This window comes from Oncorhynchus kisutch, linkage group LG22 (assembly GCF_002021735.2).
Source record: "Oncorhynchus kisutch isolate 150728-3 linkage group LG22, Okis_V2, whole genome shotgun sequence".
In the NCBI taxonomy this organism is placed as follows: domain Eukaryota; kingdom Metazoa; phylum Chordata; class Actinopteri; order Salmoniformes; family Salmonidae; genus Oncorhynchus; species Oncorhynchus kisutch.
In genome coordinates this window covers 21,052,827-21,072,100 of record NC_034195.2, presented here as the reverse complement: position 1 = coordinate 21,072,100, position 19,274 = coordinate 21,052,827, and the positions used below count along the sequence as shown (strand labels likewise).

Below are 19,274 nucleotides of genomic sequence, written 5' to 3'. Positions count from 1 at the left end.
TCCTGCTTGATGCTTCCACTCCCTTATGTTGATAGGAACGCTTCCCTAACCGGTCTGTCAGGCCTACTGTACACACACGCGCACGCATGTACACGTATAGGTTCAGTGGCAGGACAGTCTGTGTGAGAAACTGGAAATGAGAATGAAGTGCAGCCAGGATATTTTGGCAACCGTTCTGAAGTTTAAATTGCATAAATGTTGACAATGGCCACTATGACTGATAAAATTAGTTTCAAGATTGTAAAAGTAGATTCTGTTCATATTGTAATATAGTTTGCACAAATGTATAGACCTCTACAATGAATAGCTTGTTGAAAGCAGTTGCATAATGTGTGTGTGTGTTACCGTAGCAGTACTGTAATGGCAGTCCACACAATGAGCACTCAGTCTGTACCACTGATCAGAGCACTCGCACTGGAATAAGGACCCTAGCTGCAACAGACTGCAGAAATTACAATACATTGACACATAAGGCCCAAAGTATATAGGTTTTAGTTTATTTCAAACACCCCATTTCACATACCAATCTGCACTAAAACCCTCCTCCGTCTTGTTTGATATCAAGCACAACTCTGTGTCACATCTCTCTGTTTGTCCAGGTAATGCATCAGTAGAGAGAGCCTCCATAGAGCTTCAAGACCCCTCCAAGGCCCCTCATCCAGACTGAGACTGTCTCCAGCACCAACACACCACTCCCCTCACCCCGTCTCTGCCCTGCCCCACCCAGACATGGCTGCCTCCAAGAGCGGCTACGAGGGAAAGATCGCCGGCCTCTATGACCTGGATCGCACGCTGGGCAAAGGCCACTTCGCTGTTGTCAAGCTGGCACGCCACGTCTTCACAGGCCAGCTGGTGGCGGTCAAGGTGATCGACAAGACCAAGCTGGACGCCATGGCGACGGGCCACCTGCTGCAGGAGGTGCGCTGTATGAAGCTGGTGCAGCATCCCAATGTGGTGCGGCTCTACGAGGTCATCGACACTGCCAACAAGCTCTACCTCATCTTGGAGCTGGGCGATGGAGGAGACATGTATGATTACATCTTGCGCCACGAGGGTGGCGTGGCTGAGGACACGGCTAAAGTTCACTTCGCCCAGATCGTCCGAGCAATCTCCTACTGCCACCGGCTCCACGTGGTGCACCGAGACCTCAAGCCAGAGAACGTGGTGTTCTTCAGGCAGCAGGGGACCGTCAAGCTGACCGACTTCGGCTTCAGCAACCTCTTCAAGCCCGGGACCATGCTGATGACCAGCTGTGGCTCGCTGGCTTACTCCGCCCCAGAGATCCTGCTGGGAGATGAGTATGATGCTCCGGCTGTAGGTAAGACAAATGGGGGACCGGGACGGGGGTGTCTGGTTGGGCAGGGGGGTCTGTCTGTCCATCTGGTTGTCTGGCTGGCTGTTTGGCTGGCTGTTTTCTTCATAGGAAGGGTCAAGTGATGCAATGAGATGAGAGAAATGTGAAGATAAAATAAATAGAACATTGTTTGCGTGTGACTCATTTTGCAGAGAAGTACGTGATTCACTGAGTTTTTAAAATTATATTCTACCCGTAAGACCACATATATAGATTCAGGTCCCTCTAAGGCTAAGCCATTGAGCTACACAATTACCATAAATCCCCTGAGACCAAGATAAAGCTGGAGAGATGAACATGGGCGTGTCTGTGGTACTGCCTGTGGATCTGTCAGTCAGGCAGGCATTCCTCTAGCTCACCCAACATACACACACACACACAAACGTGAACAGATGGACTACTCTCTTGGCTGCATAGAATCTGGAATGGAAATGTAATTTGCGTGTGGATGGGCGGTGTGGTTGAAGCAATCCACACAGGGCTTTAATCCAGGGCAGGGACAGTGAAGCTGTGTACATGCAGGGCTTAAAGCTGGAATCCTTCATGGGGAAACAGCCATGTCTGTTTGCGATATTACAACAACAAAAGTTACTGTAAACAACGAACACAGTCCCCCTCCCCCCGGACATCATTGCACGCGCGATAGAAGAGCAGAATATGTATCACACTGTATATTTTTTTTTACCTCAGCTCGGCAATAATAACAACGGTGGTGGGGCGGCCAGTGGCGCTGTTTTCCCCTACTGCGAATTCCATCTTTAAAGCCTAGAGCCAGGCGGATAGTTGTCTCTGTGTCAGGGTAGGAGGACTGTGGGTTTCCACTTACAGTTCAGCCTGTCTGCCCACTGATGTTGTTTTTAGGTCTGGTTTGTTTTCCGCAGACAGACAGGGTTGTATCTGGATTTTTCTTCAATGAAATTAAAATCAGTGGAGAGTAGTGCAGCGAGAGTAAATGTACAATGTCTCCAGTCCTGTAGTATTCCAGACCTAAGCATGCCCCAAATACACACTCCTGGTCTGCCCCAGATATGAACACCTGGCTGCACCTCATTCATCTGCTACAGGGAAATGGACTGTTATTGTGAAAATGCACCATGACATCTTAACATGTGGAAAGTGTTATGGTGCGGTGTCATTAACACCCTAGCAGAACACTGAGCAATAGTAGAAGAGTTATTCCCTGGGTTTTTAGCAGTGAGCAATCCAGTAACCCTATGAGACCTGTTAGGTAATGGCCACTGGCCAGGGAACACCTGACAGGATCACAGTTTAGAGGGACTCAAATCAGATTCATACCTCATCTCGGCACAACACTCTTCTAGTGCGCAGATGCATGGTCATGTACATTCCTTAATCATAACTGCTGATGGGCCATGTGAAAGAATGATGATCAGCGCTACGCAAAGTAAAGAATATCCCTTATGGCTACATACTATAGAACATATAGTTGAGACTGTTCTCAAGCAGCCATGTGACCCATGCAGGGCTGGTAACACAGACGACAGTCATACTGACTGGGCTGTATGCAGTGTGGTGCTGGGAGTGTGCCAGCCCCTAACTGGGTCAGACTCCTCTGAGATACAGCTCCAGCTAAGCCTGCCAGGTGCCAAAAGCTAAGTGGGCTTCCCACTGCAGAGGGACCGCAGGGGTTTAGGCATGTGCACTGAAACTAAAGACACAACCACAACACAACCACCACATTCACCAGTACCTGGCTTTAACTTCCTCACCTCAAATAGAGACTATTGTAGCCGGGATACTGGTGACAATCACTGGAGCTACAGTATATTCTCTGATCACTGGAGCTACAGTATATTCTCTGATCAGTGGAGCTACAATATTCTCTGATCACTGGAGCTAGAGTATATTCTCTGATCACTGGAGCTAGAGTATATTCTCTGATCACTGGAGCTACAGTATATTCTCTGATCACTGGAGCATATTCTCTGATCACTGGAGCTACAGTATATTCTCTGATCACTGGAGCCACAGTATATTCTCTGATCAGTCCTATGTGTGTCACTGTGGGCACGTGCAATAATGCTTGGACAGTGCTCACCTACATTTCTAGTGGAAGCTCAAGTAAATCAGAGCTGATTTTTTTGGTTTCATCCCTCTGGTTACTACGGGTTGATTAACCTCAAACACATCTGGCACACATTTTGATAATTAGATCAAAACAAGATTATTGGCTTGCAAGGCAGTGGAACTATTGTAAAATCCCAAATATTTAGACCTATTGCATGTGGGTGGCCTTGGTGTTGTGTGTGCGACTGACCAGTGGCAGTCTGCCCACTGGGTTGAGGCTCACAGTGGTATAATCAGATTGTGTGGCATGCTGGGCACTGCAGTGCCTGGCACAGAGAAAGGTCCCATTCCACAACCAACATACGGCACGGGACAGGTTTGGGGCGTTAACCTGGTTTGAGCCCAGTCAATGAGCCTGGGAAACAACACACACCTACCCATGTGGCTGAAGAGACCTTGTTTCTAGTATCAACTTGTCCCTGATGTTATCTGACAGGCTGTTGAAGTCAAGCCGGGACAAGGCCTGCTGTGTGTGTGTGTGTGTGATTATATTTAGTGCCTTCAGAAAGTATTCAGACCCCTTGAATTTTTCCACATTTTGTTACAGCTTTATTCTAAAATAGATTGTATTTAATCCATCTATTAAATACAATGCCCCATAATGAAAAGCATAAATATGGTTTTAGAAATTTTAGCAAATGTAATAACAAAAAACATACCTTATTTACATAAGTATTCAGACACTTTGCTTTGAGAGTCTAAATTGAGCTCAGGTGCGTCCTGTTTACATTGATTATACTTGAGATATCCAATCAAGACTCCAACTTGATTGGAGTCCACCTGTGGTGGTTTTTCAATGGCAGGGACTGGGAGACTAGTCAGGATCGAGGCAAAGATGAATGGAGCAAAGTACATATAGAGATCCTTGATGAACACCTGCTTCAGAATGCTCAGGACCGCAGACTGGAACGAAGGTTCACCTTCCAACAGGACAACGATCCTAAGCACACAGTCAAGACATTGCAGGAGTGGCTTCGGGACAAGTCTCGGAATGTCCTTGAGTGGCCCAGTCAGAGCCCGGACTTGAATCCGATCAAAAATCTCTGAAGAGACGTGAAAATGGCTGTGCAGCAACGCTCCCCATCCAACCTGACAGAGCTTGTGAGGATCTGCAGAAAAGAACCCCAAATACACGTGTGCCAAGCTTCTCACGTCATACCCAAGAAGACACAAGGCTGTAATCACTGCCAAAGGTGCTTCAACTTAGCACTGAGTAAAGGGTCTGAGTACTTATGTGTGATATATATTTTTTCTTCTTTTTTAAAATAAATTAGCAAACATTTCTAAAAACCTGTTTTTGCTTTTATCATTATGGGGTATTGTGTGTAGGTTGAGGGGGGAAAAAACGATTTAATACATTTTAAAATAAGGCTGTAATCTAACAAAATGTGGAAAAAGTCAAGGGGTCTGAATACTTTCCGAAGGCATTGTGTCTCTAGACCACAGATATCCTATTACTACTGGATTCTATGGTCTAGTCTCTGTGACTTAGTCGTCTTCTGATGACGCCTGTAAATGCCATGGATGGAGCCTGAGTCGGTGTGATGTAGTATTTCCACAGGTTACCTGGGTGGTTGTGTACAGTTACAGTATCACTTAATGAATATTCATTAGTTCAGCATGCTCTTATCCTGGTCCACTAAGCAGGTGCTGGTGTAATCTACTTATTAGGTCTTAGTGACAGAGTGCCAGCTGAGCGAGGCAGCTTGCTCACTGAGGCCCACTGCCATTATACTGCCATGCAGCCCTGTTATGATAACACAGCACAACACAACACAGCAGGGTTGGGGTCAACTCCATTTACATTCAGGCAATTCAGAAAGTAAATTGAATTTCCAATGTAAGAATTTCAAACTGCTCTTAGAAGATAAATGACACCTGGAAGATTGGAGTGATTGGACAGAATGCAAACGAGGTTGACACCAGCCTTGCAGCTCTGCGGAGCACTGCAAGGCGTGACATGTGCGTGTGAAAGAAGAGCTTAGAGATATGATACTCCATTATATCCCTCTTTCTGCACAGATGCAGGTTTGTGGATAATGCTGAGTAGCTCTGAGAAAGAGATGTCCCTTCTGTACTGAGAAAAGAGATTACCTTAGTCCATGGGGACGTGAGTCATAAACTCCTTTTTATAGCACACTGTGTATCACTCATACACCTATGTTGCAATATACAAACAAATGTACAACCACGTATTAAATATTTGTACAGGGTGTACTGGTATTTTACAGGTGGGTACTGTATGAAGCTATGAATGGATCCCAAGGGCCATTAAACGGAGTGCAGCATGACTGTGGTCATATGATGAGGCAGAGAAAATCAGAGGCCTGTGTGTGCAGAGCCACGCAGCAGTACCAGACCCAGGGCGATGGGACAGTGGCCTGTTCTGTGTCTTAACACATGGCTGCTATACTGTATAAGCCAAACAAAGCAGTGTGGAGAAGAACAGTCAGATACCATCTCAGGTCTTGTCTTGTGTCCATTTAAGTAGAACTTGTCTGTCTCTACCTGGGTTGTGCCTAAACGGACAGTCTTGGCATACTCAAAAGCAGAGGAAATCTACATGTAGAGTTGGGGAGAGTTAGTAGCAGGCCAGTTGGCGCTCATTAATATACAACTTTGAGGTAGAGTTAAGGAGAGTTGTAGCAGGTAATGCTTGTGATTATGTGCTTTCAGATAAACTATTTTCATTCATCAGTCTAAAGTGGGTGTAGTTTCCTTTCTATGATTCACCCTTACCCCATTCCATGAGGCGTCACTGCATGGTGATTCAGTGGTTTAGTATGATCCTCTCGTTCAGTCCGAGTGTGACAGATTTAGGGAGAGAGGAACAGATTGGGTGAGGTAGAGGGCTCTCATTATTTACTCTAGGACAGAGCATTTCCTCTGAGAGAGGGACTGAACACCATCTGGTAGGATATTTGACAGAACAGAGAGAGAGACCAGGAGAACTAGCTCTCCACACACACACACACGCCGTTTTGCAAACTCCAGGCGTTTACATTTTTTTTTTGAGGACATGAAAATACAGCTCTTTGGCCGCGCACACCAGTGGTGGGTTTGGTGTCAAAATGAGAACACATGAGCAGAAAAAAAAGCCATATCTCCTTTCAAATATGGTGGGTCTTTGATGGGGCTATTTTGCTTCCACTGGTCCTGGGGCCCTTAAGGTTAACAGCATCAGGAACTTTACCCAGTGCCAGGACGTTTTTGCCAAAAACCTGGTTGCCTCTGTCAGGAGTTGATCTTCCAGCAAGACCATAACCCCAAGCACACATCAAAATCCACAAAGAAATGGTTTATTGGCCACAAAATTATTTTGCAATGGCCAGCTTAGTCACTAGACATTGAAAAACTGTGGTTTGAATTGAAGAGGGTAGTCCATAAGGTCCCGAGTGGCGCAGTGGTCTAAGGCACTGCATCTCAGTGCAAGAAACTACATTTTCTTGGCATTTCATTACTTTATTACTTTCATTACGTTTCCTAAAATGTCCAACATGGTTACATTTAATGAACATTTTGGTAATGTTCTAGTAATGTTCTCCAACTGGTTTGACATTGGGAATGTTCTCGAATAGTTCAGAGAACGTTAAGAAACGACATTCTTCTGTGGGAATTTCAGTACTTCATCATATTGTTTCCTCATGGTTCTATTTACAGTAATGTCCTCAAATTGTTTCAAGAACATTAAGCAAGTTTTCCATAAAAACCACAAGAATGTTATTTAAAAAACATACATTCCGTTATCAGCATCAACAAAACTAAAAACAAAAAAATGATTGGTCACATACACATATTTAGCAGATATTATTGCGGGTGTAGCAAAATGCTTGTTTTCCTAGCTCCAACAGTGCAGTTGTATATAACAATACACAAATCTAAAAGTAAAAGAATGGAATTAAGAAATATGTAAATATTAGGACGAGCAATGTCGGAGTGGCATTGACTAAAATACAGAATATACACATGAGTAAACCAGTATGGAAACATTATTAAAGTGACTAGTGTTCCATTATTAAAATGGCCAGTGATTCCATGTCTATGTATATAGGGCACCAACCTCTAAAGTGCAGGGTTGAGTAACTGGGTGGTAGCCGACTAGTGATGGCTATTTAACAGTCTAATGGCCTTGAGATAGAAGCTGTTTTTCAGTCTCTCGTCCCAGCTTTGATGAACCTGTACTGACCTCGCCTTCTGGATGATAACAGGGTGAACAGGCCATGGCTCGGGTGGTTGATGTTCTTGATGATCTTTTTGGCCTTCCTGTAACATCAGGTGCTGTAGGTGTCCTGGAGGGCAGGCAATGTGACCCCGGTCATACGTTGGGCAGACTGCACCACCTGCAACCACATGGCTCTCCAGAGGGTGGTGCAGTCTGCCCAACGTATGCAAATTAGTAAGCAAATTGAAGTAGGTCTTGGGTGTCAGGTAAGGTAGAGGTGATATGATCCTTAACTAGCCTCTCAAAGCACTTCATGATGACAGAAGTGAGTGCTATGGGGCGATAGTCATTTAGTTCAGTTACCTTTGCTTTCTTGGGTACAGGAACAGTGGTGGACATCTTGAAGCAAGTTGGGACAGCAGACTGGGATAGGGAGAGATTGAATATGTCCGTAAACACTCCAGCCAGCTGGTCTGTGCATGCTCTGAGGATGCGGCTAGGGATGCCGCATGGGCCGGCAGCCTTGCGAGGGTTAACACGCTTAAATGTCTTGCTCAAGTCGGCCACGGAGAACGAGAGCCCACAGTCCTTGGGAGCGGGCCGCGTCGGTGGCAATGTGTTATCCTCAAAGAGGGCGAAGTAGGTGTTTAGCTTGTCTGGGAGCAAGACGTCGGTGTCTGACGTGGCTGGTTTTCCCTTTGTAATCCGTGATTGTCTGTAGACCCTGCCACATATGTCTTGTGTCTAAGCCGTTGAATTGCGATTCAACTTTGTCTCTGTACTGACGTTTTGCCTGTTTGATTGGCTTACTGAGGGAATAACTACAATGTTTGTATTCAACCATATTCCAAGTCACCTTGCAATGGTTAAATGCAGTGGTTCACGCTTATAGTTTTGAGCGAATGCGGTCATCTATTCACCGTTTCAGGTTTGGATAGGTTTTAATAGTCACCGTGGGAACAACATTCCCTATGCACTTCCTGATGAACTCAGTCACCTTGTCCGTGTATACGTCAATGTTATTCTCAGAGGCTATCCGGAACATATCCCAGTCCGTGTGATCAAAACCATTTTGAAGCGGAAGTGGATTCAGGTTGAACAGACCAGCGTTGAATAGTCCTTAGCACGGGTACTTCCTGTTTTGAGTTTCTGCCATATAGGAAGGGAGGACCAAATGGAGTTGTGATCTAATTTGCCAAAGGGAGGGCAGGGGAGGCCCTTGTAGGCATCTCGAAAAAGTGAGATATTAAACTTCTTGATGCACCCATCCCGTTAGCGGGATCATTTTCGTCAACATCCGCTGAATTGCAGAGTGCCAAATTCAAATTAAATTACGAAAAATATTAAATTTTCATGAAATCACAAGTGCAATATAGCAAAACACAGCTTAGCATGTTGTAAATCCACCTGGCGTGTCAGATTTCAATAAAGCTTTTTGGCGAAAGCATACCAAGCGTTTATTTAAGGAGATCGCTCTCAGTAGACAAAATATTACAAACAGCTAGCAGCCAAGTAGATTGGTCACGAAAGTCAGAAAAGCAATGAATTAAATCGCTTACCTTTGATGATCTTCAGATGTTTGCACTCACGAGACTCCCAGTTACACAATAAATGTTCCTTTTGTTCCATAAAGATTATTTCTATATCCAAAAATACCTCCATTTGGTTGGTGCGTTATGTTCAGTAATCCACAGGCTCGAGCGGTCACGACATCACAGACGAAAATTCAAATAGTATCCGTAATGTTCGTAGAAACATGTCAAACGTTTTTTTATGATCAATCCTCAGGTTGTTTTTACAATATATAATCGATAATATTTCAGCTGGGACTGTACCTTCTTCAATAGGAGAGAGAGAGAAGTGTCTTCTCCAAGCTGGTGCGCATGCAAAACGCTGCTGGCACCCAGCCATACAATGACGCGATGTGATCTTTCTCGCTCATTTTTCAAAATAAAAGCCTGAAACTATGTCTAAAGACTGTTCACACCATGGGGAAGCCATAGGAAAAGGAATCTGGTTGATATCCCTTTAAATGGAGCGTAGGCAGGCTATGGAACAGAGAGCTTTCAGGAAAAACCGGGTTCCGGGTTGGATTTTCCTCAGGTTTTTGCCTGCAATATCAGTTCTGTTATACTCACAGATAATATTTTGACAGTTTCGGAAACTTTAGAGTGTTTTCTATCCTAATCCGACAATTACATGCATATTCTAGATTCTGGGCCTGAGAAATAGGCAGTTTCATTTGGGTACGTTTTTCATCCAAACATCAAAATACTGCCCCCTACACTCAAGAGGTTAAATCAAATCAAACTTTGTCACATGCGCCGAATATAAGAAGTGTAGACCTTCCTGTAAAATGCTTACTTACAAGCCCTTAACCAACAGTGCAGTTCAAAAAGAGTTAAGAAAATATTTACTAAATAAACTAAAAGTACAAAATAATAAAAAGTAACACAATAACATAACAAGGCTATATACATGGGGTACCGGTACCGAGTCAATGTGTGGGGGTACAGGTTAAAGTAGTTTGTACATATAGGTAGGGGTGAAGTGAATATGCATAGATAATAAATAGCGAGTAGCAGCAGTGTACAAAATAAATGTTTGGGGGGGTGGGTCATGTAATAGTCTGGTGGCCATTTGATTAATTGTTCAGCAGTTTTATGGCTTGGGGGTAGAAGGTGTTGAGGAGCCTTTTAATCCTATACTTGGCACTCTGGTACCTCTTGCCGTGCGGTAGCAGAGAAAACAGTCTCTGACAATTTTTGGGCTTTCCTCTTACACGCCTAGTATTTTGGTCCTGGATGGCAGGAAGCTTGGCCTCAGGGATGTACTGGGCCGTATGCATTACCTTCTGTAGCGCCTCTGTAGCGCCTTACAGATGCCAAGCAGTTGCCATACCAGGCGGTAATACAACCGGTCTGGATGTGCTCGATGGTGTAGCTGTAGAACTTTGAGGATCTGGGGACCCATGCAAATTCTTTTCAGTCTCCTGAGTGGGAAAAAGGTTTGTCGTGCCCTCTTCACGACTGTCTTGGTGTGCTTGGAACATGATAGTTTGTTGGTGATGTGGACACTCGACCCGCTCCACCACAGCCCCGTCGATGTTAATGGGGGCTGTTCGGCCCACCTTTCCTGTAGTCCACGTTCAGCTCCTTTGTCTTGCTCACATTGAGGGAGAGGTTGTTGTCCTAACACCACACTGCCAGTTCTCAGACCTCCTCCCTATAAGCTGTCTCATCGTTGTCGGTGATCAGGCCTACCACTGTTGTCGTCAGCAAACATAATGATGGTGTTGGAGTTGTGTTTGGCCACGCAGTCGTAGGTGAACAGGGAGTACAGGAGGGGACTAAGTGCACACCCCTGATGGGCCCCAGTGTTGAGGAACAGCTTGGCAGATGTGTTGCTGCCTACCCTTACCACCTGGGGGTGGTCCATCAGGAAGTCCAGGATCCAGTTGCAGAGGGAGGTGTTTAGCTCCAGGGTCCTTAGCTTAGTGATGAACTTCGTGGGCACTATGGTGTTAAATGCTGAGCTTTAGTCAATGAACATCATTCTCACATAGGTGTTCCTTTTGTCTAGGTGGGAAAGGGCAGTGTGGAGTGCGATTGAGATTGCGTCATCTGTGGATCTGTTGGGGCAGTATGCGAATTGGAGTGGGTCTAGGGTATCCGGGACGATGCTGTTGAGGTTAGCCATGACCCGCCTTTCAAAGCACTTCATCGTTACTGATGTGAGTGCTACGGGGCGGTAAGCATTTAGGGACGTTACCTTCGCTTCCTTGGGCACAGGGACTATGGTGGTCTGCTTGAAACATGTAGCTATTACAGACTCAGTCAGGGAGAGGTTGAAAATGTCAGTGAAGATACTTGTAAGTTGGTCCGCGCATGCTTTGGGTGCACGTCCTGGTAATCCATCTGGCCTGCCGGCTTTGTGAATGTTGACCTGTTTAAAAGGTCTTGCTCACTACTGAGAGCATTATCACAGCCATCCAGAACAGCTGGTGCTCTCTTCCATGTTTCAGTTTTGCTTGCCTAGAAGCAATCATAAAAGGCATTTAGCTCATCTGGTAGGGTTGCGTCACTGGGCAGCTCGCGTCTGGGTTTCCCTCTTTAGTCAGTAATAGTTTTCAAACCCTGCCACATCCGACGAGCGTCAGAGCCGGTGTAGTAGCATACAATCTTGATCCTGTATTGACACTTTGCTTGTTTGATGGTTCGTCTGAGGGCATAGCAGAATTTCTTATTGGCATCCGGATTAGTGTCCCACTTCTTGAAAGCGGCAGCTCTAGCCTTTAGCTCAATGTGACTGTTGCCTGTTATCCATGGCTTCAAGTAGGGATATGTACGTATGGTCACTTTGGGGTCCATGCCGTCAATGCACTTATTGATGAAGCCGATGACTGAGGTGGTATAATCCTCAATGCCATATTCCAGTCTGTGCTAGCAAACAGTCCTGTAGCTTATCATTGAGCGAGTCACTGGTAATTCCTGCTTTAGTTTTTGTTTGTAAGCAGGAATCAGGAGGATAGAATTATGGTCAGATTGGCCAAATAGAGGGCAGGTAAGAGCTTTGTATGCATCTTTGTGTGTGGAGTACAGGTGGTTTAGAGTTTTTTTCCCCCTCTGGTTGCACATGTGACATGGTGGTAAAACTGATTTAAGTTTGCCTGCATTAAAGTTCTCGGCCTCTAGGAGCGCCACTTGTAAGTGAGATTTTTCTTGTTTGCTTATTGGCTTATAGAGTTGGTTGAGTGCGGTCTTAGTGCCAGAATCGGTCTGTGGTGCTAAATAGATGGCTATGAATAATATAGATAACTCTCTTGGTAGGTAATGTGGTCTACAGCTTATCATAAGGTACTCAACCTCAGGCGAGAAATACCTGTAGACTTCTTTAATATTAGACATCGCGCACCAGCTGTTATTGACAAAAAGACACACCCCCACCCCTCATCTTACCAGACGTAGCTTCTCTGTTCTGCCGGTGCATTGAAAATCCCTCCAGCACTATATTATCTGTGTTGTCGTTCAGCCACGACTCGGTGAAACATAAGATATTACAGTTCTTAATGTCCCGTTGGTAGGATTATTGTAGGTCATCAATTTTATTTTCAATGATTGCATGTGAGCTAGTAGAATTGATGGCAGTGGGAGTTTACTCGCTGGCCTACAGATTCTCAAAAGGCAGCCCATTCTGCGTCCTCTTCTCCTCCGTCTTTTCTTCACGCAAATGATGGGGATCTGGGCCTGTTCCTGGGAGAGCAGTATATCTTTCTCATCGGACTCGTTAACGGAAAAGCTTCTTCTAGTTCCTGGTGAGTAATCCCAGTTCTGTCCAGAAGTCCAGAAGTTATTTTCTGTCATAAAGACGGTAGCAGCAACATTACGTACAAAATAAGTTTAAACAAAATAAGTTACAAATGACTCAAAAAAAATGTAAAACGTCAGCCATCCTCTTCGGTGCCATCTTACTTAAGTGTGTTCAGGTGTGTTGGCCGCCCCCACTAATTGGCCACACCTAATTGGCCACACCTGATATTAATGAGTGCTTGTTTTGTTTGAAATAGGGTCTGTTTGAATAGACTAAAATGAACAGCTTTGTATGCGGAAAAACAAACAAACAAGGCATTTAAGCTCCATCTTGGTGGCACAGTGGACTAATTCCATGGATAAAGAACAGAAGATTATAGTTTTTAATCTCATTGATGCCGTGTAATAATAAGAAAAGTGTTTGCATGGTTCATGCCTGAGGAAATACATTTTCATGTGTTCTATCTGTGCTTGGAATCCCAAAAAAGTTAACCCAAAATAAGCTAGCAGTGTCATCAAAAGTCTGTATAGGTAAACATAAATAAAAAATAAATCACTGAAAGTTGTAAGGAAGTTATTCAAAAACCTCAAAATAAATGATAATTTCCTTCTCAGAGCATTTATTAATAAAACCTCCCAGGAAAATTTTCACTTCTGTTCTCAGAATGTTTGAAAAAGGTTATGTTTTACCGGTCAGGAAACGTATGGCTTCATAATTTTTTTGGGTGAAACCAACTTCCATGGAACCAAATGTTAGCAGTATTTTAATTATTTATTTTATACAGTCATTTTTGCTCATCTTTATCAACTGTGTCAATAATTTCTGACCCTACTGTTTATAGATCGAGATTGCAGGAAGAGAACAGATCAGGAGAATAATCACAGGGATTCCACATGGGTAACCTTTGCCCTCATACAGCAATCAGTGCCATGGGGCATTCTGGCTGTCGGATGTCATTAGCTGAACCTTAACTTAAAAAGGCCAGCTATTCATGTTCTACCCTTTGAACACACATTATTATGTGCATGTATCTCAGTGTTCAGGAGTCATCAGCAGAGAAAAGGCTAACTCCAGTTAATATGTTACGTAGTGGGAACACATACATACGATTTATTGGACTGAGCTTGATTAAATATGGCAGCTCAGCCAAGGAAAGGTTATTTGCTTTACGATCGAATGCTCGGTGCTCATGGTTGATTTTCACTTTTCAACTTCTGTTTACTTTCCCTGGGCTCAGAGACGAGTGATGACGATAATTGTGCTTTTGACAGGGTAAAGGGTGAAGACAGTGTTTGTGCTTGTTTAGCAGCGAGTGATGTGTGTTTTGAGTGCAGCACTGCAGATCTGTCAGATCTAATGTGTGGTAAGAATATGTGGAAATCCCCAGTGGATTGAGAGAGGGAGCGTCGCATTTTGAATTTGCTGCCGTTGTATAACTGAGGTGGAGAGGGTTGTGTGTGTGTGTCTGTGTGTGTGCGCGCATTCATGAGAGTATTTCTGTGTGAATGTTTATATATGTGGGATAGATATGGTAACGAGGCAGAAAGAGAGTGAGGGTTATTGTTTTCATTGTCAAGAGCCCTCTGGGACAATGGTAACATGCACTCAGCAGGCATCATAATCTCCTCTGTCCCAGCATGCAGCTGTGATGACGCCCACTGTCCTGTCCCATGAGGCTGTTCTGTTCAGGCTGAGTTGTCTGACTGTCAGTCAGGGGAATGTCTCTGCTTAGACCAGCACGCACTTCTCTTCTCTGGAACAATGAACTACATTGTTTTCTACATGTGCCCGACCGGCTCGATTCGGTCTTATGTAGCAAAATTTTAAATTGTGTTTTTTACATTGGATGAAAGCAAAGGCTCAGAGCTAGAAATTTTTATATAATACACTGCAGTTGAGGAACAATGGGAAAGTAATTCAGCTTTGAAAGTTGATAAACTTGTAACCCCACTTTTGAGAGAATGTCCTTGAATGTTTTGGTATACCTACTCTTCTTTGTCTACACCCATTCAGCATCGTTCATACCCTCTTAAGCCTTAGTCCCACCCATCTTTTTAAGGATTCACGTGAGGCCATGTGCTAAACAGATAGTGTAGTATACAACCTATGTTAAAGTGTTGAAAGTGGTATAAAAAATACACTATCTAGTCCTTGGCCTATATCCTTAACTGACATTGTTGCAGGTCATGTTCTTCACATTACCGTCTCTGGTAAACACTGTATCAATTAAAATCAAAGTGTATTTTTCATAGCTAACATTAGGCTAAAACTAGCAATGCAAATGGCTTTCTGAGATATGAATAATAGTACTACACAGATCACGTAACGTTAGGTAGCGAGTCAGCCCGCTAGCATAAGCTAGCTAGCTAACGGTACACTTTAACTTGCAATGAAAACAACTTTCTGACAAAATTATTTTCTATAAAAGAAACACACACAATTTGAGTTTGATATTCACAAGAAGCAGTGCCTGATGTGAACCATACCTCGAACAAAAGAGATCCAAGAAGACCGAAGATTAAGAATTGTTGACTTGCATAAAGCTGGAAAGGGTTACAAAAGTATCTCTAAAAGCCTTGATGTTCATCAGTCCACAGGAAGACACATTGTCTATAAATGGAGAATGTTCAGCACTGTTGCTACTCTCCCTAGGAGTGGCCATCCTGCAAAGATGACTGCAAGAGCACAGCGCAGAATGCTCAATGTTAAGAAGAATCCTAGTGTGTCAGCTAAAGACTTACAGAAATCTCTGGAACATGCTAACATCATCACTGTTGACGAGTCTACAATATGCTAAACATTAAACAAGAATGGTGTTCATGGGAGGACACCACAGACGATGCTACTGCTGTCCAAAAAAAAACTATGCTGCACGTCTGAAATTTGCAAAAGAGCACCTGGATGTTCCACAGCGCTTCTGGCAAAATATTCTGTAGACAGATGAAACTACAGTTGAGTTGTTTGGAAGGAACACACAACACTATGTGAGGAGAAAAAAAGCACAGCACACTAACATCAAAACCTCACCCCAACTGTAAAGTATGGTGGATGGAGCATCATGGTTTGGGGCTGCTTGGCTGCCTCAGGGCCTGGACAGCGTGCTATCATTGACGGAAAAATGAATTCCCAAGTTTATCAAGACATTTTGCAGGAGAACGTAAGGCTATCTGTTCGCCAATTGAAGCTCAACAGAAGTTGGGTGATGCAACAGGACAACCACCAAAACACATAACTAAATCAACAGAATGGCTTCAACAGAAGAAAATACACCTTCTGGAGGGTCCCAGTCAGAGTCTTGACCTCAAACAGATTTTGAGAGCGGTTCACACCAGACATCCCAAAAATATTGCTGAACTGAAACAGTTTTGTAAAGAGGAATGGTCTATAATTCCAGATATGGGGAAGGGTACAAAACATTTCTGCAGCATTGAAGGTCCCAAGAGTACAGTGGCCTCCATCATTCTTGAATGCCAAGCGTCACATCTGGAGAAAACCTGGCACCATCCCTACGGTGAAGCATGGTGGTGGCAGCATCATGCTATGGGGATTTTTCTTCAGTGGTAGGGACTGAGAGACTAGTCAGGATTGAGGGAAAGATAAGCGGAGCAAAGTACAGAGAGCTCCTTGATGATAACCTGCTCCAGAGCGCTCCAGACCCCAGACTGGTGCGAAGGTTTACCTTCCAACAGGGCAACAACCCCAAGCAGACAGCCAAGACAACGCAGGAGTGGCTTCGGGACAAGTCTCTGAATGTCCTTGAGTGGCCCAGCCAGAGCCCGGACTTGAACCTGATTGAACATTTCTGGAGAGACCTGAAAATAACTCCCCATCCAACCTGACAGAGCTTGAGAGCATCTGCAGAGAAGAACGGCAGAAACTCCTCAGATACAGGTGTGCGAAGCTTGTAGCGTCATACCCAAGAAGACTTGAGGCAGTAATCGCTGCCAAAGGTGCTTCAACAAAGTACTGAGTGAAAGGTATGAATACTTATGTAACTGTGATTTTTCCATCTTAAAAAAAATATATACATTTGCTAAATGTTCTAAAAAACTGTTTTTGCGTTGTGAGTAAGGGGTATTGTGTGTAGATGGAAGAGAGGGGGAACTATTTAGGGATAGGGGGCAGCATTTTCACTTTTGGATAAATAGCGTGCCCAATTTCAACTTCCTGATACTCATCCCCAGAATATAAGATATGCTATTATTAGTAGATTTGGATAGAAAACACTCTGAAGTTTATAAAACTGTTTGAATCATGTCTGGGAGTATAACAGAACTTAAGTAGCAGGCAAAACCCAGAGGACAAAACATTCAGATGTTGTTGTTTTTTTAAGGCACTGTCTATTCAATGGGTTTTCATTGGGAAACTAGATTTCTAAGCGACTTGTTTGCAGTTCCTACCACTTCCACTGGATGTCAACAGTCTTTAGAAATTGGTTGAGGTTATTCCTTTGTGTAATGAAGAAGTACGGCCATCTTGAATCAGTGTCATTTGAAGTGTACTTTTTGAGAGAGGAGCATGACTTGAAAAGTAGCGTGAGTTTGTTGTCTTCCTGTATTGAACACAGATTGTCCCGTATTCAATTTGAACGATTATTAATGTTTAAAAATACCTAAAGTTGTATTACAAAAGTAGTTTGAAATGTTTTGGCAAAGTTTACAGGTAACTTTTGAGATATTTTGTAGTGACGTTGCACAAGTTGGAAGCTGTGTTTTTCTGGATTAAACGCGCCAAATAAATGGACATTTTGCATATATATCGATGGAATTAATCGAACAAAAGGAACAATTTTGATATTTATGGGACATATTGGAGTGCAAACAAAAGACGCTCGTCAAAGGCAAGGTATGATTTATTTTATTTCTGTGTTTTGTGTTGCGCCTGCAAGCGTTGAAATATGCTACTCTCTTTGTTTACTGTTGTGCTATCATCAGATAATAGCATCTTACGCTTTCGCCAAAAAGCCTTTTTGAAATCTGACAGGTTGGCTGGATTCACAACGAGTGTAACTTTAATTTGGTATCTTACATGTGTGATTTAAAGCGCTCTACATTTTCCCTGGCTATTGGCCAAGTGGGACGCAAGCGTCCCGCCTATCCCAGAGAGATGGATACTCTAATTGTAACTCACTCTGGGTAAGAGGCCGCCATTTTAAATAAGATTTTTTCTTACCTGACTTGCCCAGTTGTTTATTTATTTATTTATTTATTTATTTTTATTTTACCCCTTTTTCTCCCCAATTTCGTGGTATCCAATTGTTTTAGTAGCTACTATCTTGTCTCATCGCTACAACTCCCTTACGGGCTCGGGAGAGACGAAGGTTGAAAGTCATGCGTCCTCCGAAACACAACCTAACCAAGCCACACTGCTTCTTAACACACCGCCACAGGAGTCGCCAGTGCGCGATGGAGACAAGGATTTCCTTACCGGCCAAACCCTCCCTAACCCGGACGACGCTAGGCCAATTGTGCGTCGACCCACAGACCTCCCGGTCGCGGCCGGTTACGACAGAGCCTGAGCGCAAACCCAGAGTCTCTGGTGGCACAGCTGGCGCTGCAGTACAGCGCCCTTAACCACTGCGCCACCCGGGAGGCCCCTGAATAAACAACATGCAAATAAAGATTGTCTGTATGTATGGTATTTGAATCAGCCCCTTTTCAGGGAATTGGGTTACATATTCGATTCGCCATCTCTCTCACGTACTCTCTCCAGTGCTCCTTTCTCGATGCACATGACTGAGAAGGAGGGAGGTTTATTTTCCTGGAGAGATATCTTGGAATGGAACCATCCCGAAAAAGATTAGTTCTCTGTGGCCAGCCCCCATGTTCCACAGCTGCTCTCTACTTGTGACAGGTCACACACTGTTCTGAGTTGTTCTGGGTGCAGGATGTTCTGAAAGCGCTTCCAGAGACCTTGCGTTACTCTGGCCCTGAGGAAGGGGAGAGGGGAGGAGACAGGAAGGGCGTGCACCGTGCACGCTGAAGAATGTCACTCAATAAGAGCAGAGACAAATAGAAGGCTCTGAGCAGGGCCTGTGTCAGTGTGGGTGAGAGGTTGCCTCTCTGTCTTTTAGGGCAAGCAATCATAGGGCAACTTACAGTGTGGGTGAGAGGTTGACAATGAGTGTCTCAAGGCCTGTCTGCTCGCTCCAGGATTCAGACTCCAGACCCAGTCTGCCTGGGGGAGGAAGAGTTATGTACTCACACAGCTGTCTGGGACAAATGCCTGGCTCTGTAAAAAACATCATATACTTCAGCTACTGAAACCAGCCTATTGAGGAACAAGTTATACTGTAGATGGTTGTTTGTTGGTTTGTTTGAGTGCTTGTTTTCTGTTAGGAAAATGATGTTTTCATGATCT

General features: G+C 44.1%; 1 protein-coding gene across 2 annotated transcripts in view; it reads left to right on the top strand.

Annotated features, from left to right (window-relative positions):
- The window catches only part of snrkb (SNF related kinase b), a 36,395-nt gene that overhangs the window by 9,826 nt on the left and 7,295 nt on the right, over nt 1–19,274 (top strand). For both annotated transcript variants that reach the window (XM_020456252.2, XM_031801374.1), the window contains exon 2: nt 600–1,318. In XM_020456252.2, coding sequence (XP_020311841.1) covers nt 730–1,318 — 589 coding nt within the window. In that variant the 5' untranslated portion in view covers nt 600–729. The remainder of the gene's footprint in view (nt 1–599; nt 1,319–19,274) is intronic.